A 7,405-nucleotide genomic window follows, 5' to 3' on the forward strand; every position below is an offset into this window, starting at 1 on the left:
AGAAAGAAAGAAAGAAAGAAAGAAAGAAAGAAAGAAAGAAAGAAAGAAAGAAAGAAAGAAAGAAAGAAAGAAAGAAAGAAAGAAAGAAAGAAAAGAAAGAAAAAGTGCCCCTTCTTCGCTACACTTTCCCGACTGATTCTCGAAACCAGGGCCTTTGCTGCCCTCTGCTGGAAGATTGTTGTAAGACGTGTACAAACGGATTCCGCCTCCGATGCAAATTGAGGCCCCTTAAAGGTGCAGTCTTTGCTCTGTGCACAGCGCACACCGTCGTGGGTAGAGGCTCTGAGAGCAGTTTAAGTGTGTCCGTCACTTTACAATCGGCAAAGCACTTGGCTCTACGTTTTATCATTTAACCCTCAAATAAGTATTATTCAGCTCATTTTACAGAGTCAACTAGAACATAAAAGACTCTCATGAGCTAAAATCGACCTCGGTTAAAATTTCAAGTCCTTTGTTCTTTACACTAAGAAAGAAAAAAACACCTCTGGTCTTCTTAGGAAACACTAGTGAAGGCGAGAGTCCAGGCAATCGCTGACGGGTGTCCATCAGCACCAGCCGCTTCTGCCTCCTCGGCACGTCCGCCCCAGCTGCGGCTTAACCGGTGTCTCTGTGCCGGTACCGAGGACCTGATACGGAGTCTCGTTGAGGTAGTTCTGACGCTTTGGGACGAGCACTAGATTCGGGGACAGCGTGCTGGCTCCACACCGCGGAGTCCGGGGACCACCACGGATCCTCTCTCCAGATCCAAGCCTGAGCCCCCCATCTGTAAAATGGGAGTCTCCAGTGCCTTCTCTTTCTCGTGGACAGACCACAGAGCTCCCAGACAGACCACAGAGCTCCCCAGACGGACCACAGAGCTCCCAGACGGACCACAGAGCTCCCCAGACGGACCACAGAGCTCCCCAGACGGACCACAGAGCTCCCAGACGGACCACAGAGCTCCCCAAACAGACCACAGAGCTCCCTGATCTTTCTCCACAAATAATTTCCACCTTGTGCTCTTTTTCTGTGTTCGGGAGTTAGAATCCCCAATCACTAATTAGGTTTTCTTCCCATTCTGTCCTTCCTTATCTCTGCTAGGCTTTTCATTTCCTCCACTGTGCTTTCCATTTCCATGAGCTCTGTTCTTTAATGGCTCACTTGACACAGAAGGCTTCTTGCTGGCCACTACTTACTGGTGGGGATCCCATCGCCTGTCCCAGAGGCCCAGGTAGGCCTTCCTCAGGGCTCCATCCTAGGAGGCCCGCTTGCTGAGGTGGGTGGGTAAGGCTGAGCCAAACATAAGATTTGGGGGAATAGATCAGAAAGTTGTCTTCCTCCCTTAGTGACAGCTTCCATCACCACAGTGGGATAAGCAGGATGCTTATGGGATAAAAGAATACTAGGGAACGGCCAATTAGCTTGTGAATTAAAACACATTCGCTGAAGAAGCCCAGTGTGTCCTACCAAGATATTTCGTGTGACGTAGTGTTTGATGGTGGTGGCCTTGTTTATTAGAGGCCACTGTACACTATCTCATCTCCCACTCAAAATAAAAGATTCTTGCATGTTAACCAGAGATTGCTCCCCAACGCCATCGACCTCTTTATCGATATTGTGGCTATTATTATTAGAATTCAAGGAAAGGAGAATTCACGAGGGAAATAGAATGAAGACGGAGTAACGCTCAACTGTTTTCTCCTACTTTCAGAAAAAAACGAAGATGAAACCGTGGATTTTCACTCTCCCGAACTTCCCGTGACCTGTGGCGAGGCAAAAGGGATCTTGTATAAGGAGATGATGGGAAAAGGTGAGTTCCTTGGCATTCTGCTCTTTGGAAGCCCTACGTGAAGGCAGCGCTAGGAGGGCGGAGAGTACCCACGTGTGTAATTGCTGGGCAAATGGACGCTACAAGCCAGGCTGCAGAAAGGGAAGAGCTTGTAGAGAAGGAATATTCAAACCAGTCAGACACCTAGCGGCCAGGCCATCCCATCCCCACGCAGAAGTCCTCCAGGGACCCCGGCCACTGCTCCCACCTCCCAGGGGGCCGCTCGAGACCCGGAAAGGTGGAACGTCACCATCAGGAGGCTGGACGCTTAGAGCGAATTCAGAGAATGGAGGAGGGTCCTGGAACGGGTCTGCGTCTGTCTTCCAGGAACCTCAGTGAAGTGCATTGAAAACGAAGAGGGGGTTTGGTTGACTCTAAGAGAATTTGAAATCGAAGGGAAGAAGGCGCATTCAAAGAACTGGAAGCAGAGCGTGCGTTGTGGGGGGCTGCCCCTGGCACAGCTGATAGAGGTACGACAGTGACAAGGGGCGGGCAGGTGGCTGGTCTGATTTCTTGAGGGATAAGTGGAAGGTCGGTAACAGAAGTGTGAAGAGATGCCCGTTAGGATTCCACAGCATGACTGAGGAAGAGCTAAACGTTCACGGGGGAAAAAAAAAAAAGATGTGGGTGATAAAGTTGAAAATACAGGTTGGCACTGATGGTGGAGAATTTTATGTGCAAGCAAAGGGTCTTGAGGTCGGGAGAGATTTAAGAAGCATAGGCTGGTGGTATGGGGTCGGGTGGACCGGAAAGAAAGTAGGTGAAGACGTAGACCCCTGTGATGTCTCCCTCAGACCCTATGCCATGTGGACCCCTCGGTGAGGTGTTTCCCGGCCGCCCTGTCACTGGCCAGGGCTCCTCTGCATGTCCCTGTGAGCAACAGAGTATTAGGGATCCCAGAACCTAACGCGAAGCTCTTTCGCTGGGACGAAATCATAAAGATTTTATCTAGAGAGAAAGAAATGAAAAATAAAAGAAGTGGATGGGAAAGGGACTGAGAAAGACACGCTGACAGGTCCTGGGTTTGAATAACAGGGAAAAAATGATTTCATCAAGTTCAGCGGAATCGTTGGAGGGGGAAGCTCATTTTTCCTTCAGACACATTGGGTTCGAGATCCAGTACCATGTCCAGGAACAAATATTCACCAGGAAGTAGGAACTTTGATATTTACAAATGAAAAGCCTCTAGAAGAATCTAATTCTTTAACCTCTTCTCTCTTTCAGAAAGGACTTTTGTTCTGTCCTCCACGAATAAGTCTCAAGAGAGAGGTAAATAGCAGGTGAATTTCTACCACATTCTAGTCGCCATGTTGTGGACATTTCACGTCCAAAGGCTCACCTTCCGGTCCTCGAGTTTCCCAGCCCTGAGTCGCCAGCACATTTAGACACTGCATCATCATGACAACTGCTTTAGCACACCGGTACATGTGCATGCTGCCATTATTTTCATAGCTAATTTGACATAGGGAAGCACATAATTCTTTCAAATAAAGATTAGAATAAAAGCGGATGAGCTACCTGTATTTTAGACAAAGATCTGGATATCTGGATGATGACAAAGCAAAGGTGTCAGCACTTGGGTGCCGTAGTTTGAAAAGCAAATATGGACACTGAAATAGACAAGAACAGGAAGGGCAAGATGATCATTCTTGATGGAACACCAAGTCATCCTCAATTCCACACGCTCAGTATTGGGAGGGCGAGTAGGGTGATGTGTTTGAACTGAGCTTTGTCTCTGTGGACAAAGCCTCCCTCCCTCCAGGTGACAATGGCAGGCGCCACCTGCTTTTCCTCGGCCTTCTTTACTCGCTTAGATGTGTCCTCCAGATGCAAATCTGGTTCATGAGCTTCCCATGAGATGCGAACCTCCTGCCTAGGCAATAGTGCCTCTCCCATCTTGCTTTGGGTGCTGGCCTGACCCCTGGCTGGATCTATTCAAAGTTTGTAGGGCAATGGTCCCCCAGTGCCATTTCTAGTGTAAACCATCATTTCTATACTGGTTCGAAACATACTGATAAGTACAGGGGTGCTCCTTGTAACAGCAAAAAGATGAGGAAGCATAAAAATGTCTATCGGTATTATGAAATTACCTGAGACACCTACAGAATGGTATATTCTTTTACTAATGCATGGATTCATAGTTATACATTCGTCCAGTAGAAAACCGCTCGAGGGTTTTAAGGTCTGGAAGCTTAAACCGGTAGTAATATGTATGGAAGGAGCACCATCTTGTTTATATGAATATGTAGGTTTATGACTAAAAAAGTATCTGAAAGAACTAGCTATTCTGGGATGGTTTTACAGGGGACATTTGCCTCTCATATTAGACATTTATGTACATGTGGAATTTTTATCATAATCATCTATTACTGTTATAACCAGAAAAATAAAACAATAAAGATATTTCCAATCAGATCATTAATTAACGGCCCCAATACTATAGTTTCTTCTTACCCATAATTCCACATGTCAGTACGTGACAGCCAGGGGCACGCTTGAGCCGACCTTTCAGCCTCATCTGTCAGGAGCCCCACTGGGCGGAGGATGACGTTTAGTGCTGACTTCATATGGGCTGATGCAGGCCTTTCCCTCAGCCACGGCATACGATGCGTCACATTGCTCTGTGGCACACCCAGTCTCCACTGGCGCATAGCTCAGCACCTGTGAACCATCAAGACACCTGATGCTGACACTGGCCGCCCTGTGGGGTGCAGTGCCCATGACCCAAGGCAGAACAGGTGCAGCTGCCGGGCTCAGGCCTCTGAGAGCCTCCCTCTGCAGAGGCCTCGCATGTGGACAGCAGCCGCTGTCCTGCAAGAGTGTAGCATGAGGCTGAGGAGGATGCTTCAAGGCAGGGCGAGGATTCTCTTGCTGAGACGAGGCCTGTCTGGTTTGAACTCTTCCCTGGGACTGAGGGAGGGAGCGCATGAGCTTTCTTTTCAACTTGGCCAGAACTGGCAAGAGAGGAAGAGGCTGGGGTGAAAGCTGTCAGCGGTCAGTGTGAAAACCAGAGCTGGACTCTCATAGAATGTGATCATGGAGTCGCATGTCCTTTCTCTCTCTGTTTCTTTGTCACAGCATGTGTGTCAGGAATGGTTTCACTCCAGAGCATGGGGGGAGGAGAACCTGGGGTTGGGCTCAGGGCTCTGGACCCACCCAGGGTCTCAGCTACAAGCACTGAGCAGGTTGGGCTACCTGGGGAGGTGGCATCTGCACTCTGGACCAGCGCAGGCCAGGGGTCAGTCAGAGGGCAAGAATGGCCATAGAGGTCAACCTCAAGGACAAAGAAGGGCAGACTGGCAAGTTCAGGGTGGGAAGGCCAGAAAGATCCACTCACGTTCAAGGTGGGGGGAGCCCTCTTCAGGAAGTCCTGGGGCCCAGTAAGTGGAGGGAGCTGCCGGAAAGCCTCCCCAGTTATGACAGAGGTGACCACTCCCAAATCGAGGGGGGATTTTGCTCCGGCTGAGCGGTCAGTGTTGAGAACGGAGGAAGCCTTCCCCAGGCGCTCGGGCTTATGTCGTGGACGGTGCCGGTGGTGGCCGCCTTCCTCTCCTTAGGACGGATTCCCAGACCTCTGAACCTTTGCCCCAGCGTCTGTCCGTCTATTTCCTGCCTTTTCGCCCTCCACCGTCTCTCTGGGGGTGAAGGTCCAGAGCTTAGATCTCAGGATGTAAGGGGAGTGCCAACGAGGTCTGAGTGTGAAGAAAGCGCTCTCTCGTGCGTGCGTGTGGGGCCGGCACAGAACTTCTCTACTCAGGCTCGTGCGTCTCTATCCAGCAGTAATGACCGTTTCCTCACGTGGGCTCCAGCCGCCTGGGCTCAAATTCCTGTACAAACCACCTGGAATCCTGTTCGAATGCAGATTTTGTTCAGTCCGTTTGCGTTTCTGATGATGCTGATGCTGCTGGTCCTCCGACCACACTGTGCAGAAAGGGCTGAAATGACCTGCCAGTCCCTTCCGGCTCTGGTATCTGTGGCTCAAGTGGCTGCGGGACAGTTCTTGGCACCTGCTCTTGCAGGATTGAAAGGCCAGGCTGACCCTCCGTCAGCATCCCGTGTGAGCACCACGGTCCGGGGGATTGAAAGTGTCCACTCGCGGACGGGCGGCGGCGCCATGCCCCGCGGTGTCAGTGCTCTGTGGGTCTCGCTGATCCCAGCGGCACCCGCATTATCTCCCCTTCCAACAGAAAACCTCGGGCAACTGTGAGGTGTGCTGTAGAGGGGGACCACTGCTCTGCTGCGACACTTGTCCAAGAGCCTTTCATAAAAACTGTCACATCCCGTCTGCGGAGGCCGAGAGGTCAGTAAGACGCAGCCCGCCTGCCCCGCGCACACACCCGCCAGGATCCTGGTCACTTCGCTCCAGATAGGACAGCAGGACCTGTGAGAGTGATGGGTGCAGCTGACCCAGAACAGCCTGATGGGTGGCAGCCTGTGTTCCCCCTGGTCTCAGTGACAGCCCTGTGTCTGTGAGCCTGTGGCCGGGCCACCTGGCCCATGCTGCCACCGCCCCAAGGAGCGTCCTTTCCTAGGTTTGCAGCAGACTCCTGTCCCAGGGGGATGGAGATGGGAAATGCCAGCTCTCTGTGTTCTCTGCTTATTCAGAAAAGGCAGGAAACGTGGCCTGGTTCCAATGGGCTGATGGAGGCCGAGGTCCGCAGGGGTTGAGGTCCAGTTCTACACAATCGGGCCTGGTGGGCAGGGCTCCTCGTGCTCAGACAGAGAGAGGAGAGGCTGCCACTCGCCCTATCTAGACAATCGGGCCTGGTGGGCAGGGCTCCTCGTGCTCCCAGCCGCTCAGACAGAGAGAGGAGAGGCTGCCACTCGCCCTGACACGGCCCTCCACCCACTACGCTCCGTCTACCCCTGACCTGCAGTGGGAGGGGGTGGTCAGCTCAGACCCCACATGGGGGTCTTGGAGACTCTGGGAAGTGTCCCCTTCATGCCCTGGCTGTGCCCATCAGCCATTCTTGGAAGGAGGACAGTGGCAGCTGGAGGAACGATGGCTGTTTCCAGGGCCTGGCCCTGGCTCACTTATGCCCAACCTCTCAGGAGCCCGTGGAGCTGCACCTTCTGCAGGATGAAGGCGTCTTCAAGGAGTCGGCAGCATCGCAGAAAGTCTGTGGCCCTGGCAAGACGGATGAGCCCTGAGGAGCAGCTGGTGAGTTGAGTGGGAACCCCGAGCCTTGTCCTTCCACTCACACGTGAGACGTCAGCCACAGAGCCTTCGACATCTCGCTTCAGAGGACGGCGATTCAGGGCCCAGACAGGGAGCCCGAACCCCCTCCTCACGGCCCTTTGGCTGACGTGGTCGGAGGGGCTGTGTGTCCGGCCGCTGCTGGCTGCACTGTCAACAAGCCACACTTCAATTTAAAGCTGCCTTGATGTCTTACAGAAATGTGAATTCCTCCTCTTGAAGGCCTACTGCCATCCACAAGGCTCCTTTTTCGTGGCGACCCCACGTAATGTAAGTCGCATCTGATGATTCTCGCCCTCCAGGCATCTCATGTAAAACTTGTCCTACAAACTTAACACATGAGTCCCACATGCTACTGTCGCAGAAGCTGCTCTGCGGACTCCACCCCACGCCCCTCGCCC

General features: G+C 52.2%; 1 protein-coding gene across 3 annotated transcripts in view; it reads left to right on the forward strand.

Annotated features, from left to right (window-relative positions):
* Positions 1 to 7,405, forward strand: part of SP110 (SP110 nuclear body protein) — a 39,896-nt gene that overhangs the window by 28,543 nt on the left and 3,948 nt on the right. For all 3 annotated transcript variants that reach the window (XM_025043227.1, XM_025043229.1, XM_025043228.1), the window contains 6 exons: positions 1,691 to 1,789; positions 2,135 to 2,277; positions 3,032 to 3,076; positions 5,995 to 6,107; positions 6,860 to 6,968; positions 7,203 to 7,274. In XM_025043227.1, the coding sequence (XP_024898995.1) occupies positions 1,691 to 1,789; positions 2,135 to 2,277; positions 3,032 to 3,076; positions 5,995 to 6,107; positions 6,860 to 6,968; positions 7,203 to 7,274 (581 nt within the window). The remainder of the gene's footprint in view (positions 1 to 1,690; positions 1,790 to 2,134; positions 2,278 to 3,031; positions 3,077 to 5,994; positions 6,108 to 6,859; positions 6,969 to 7,202; positions 7,275 to 7,405) is intronic.

The sequence above is a fragment of the Pteropus alecto genome, unplaced genomic scaffold, assembly GCF_000325575.1.
Source record: "Pteropus alecto unplaced genomic scaffold, ASM32557v1 scaffold110, whole genome shotgun sequence".
NCBI classification, from domain to species: Eukaryota; Metazoa; Chordata; class Mammalia; order Chiroptera; family Pteropodidae; genus Pteropus; species Pteropus alecto.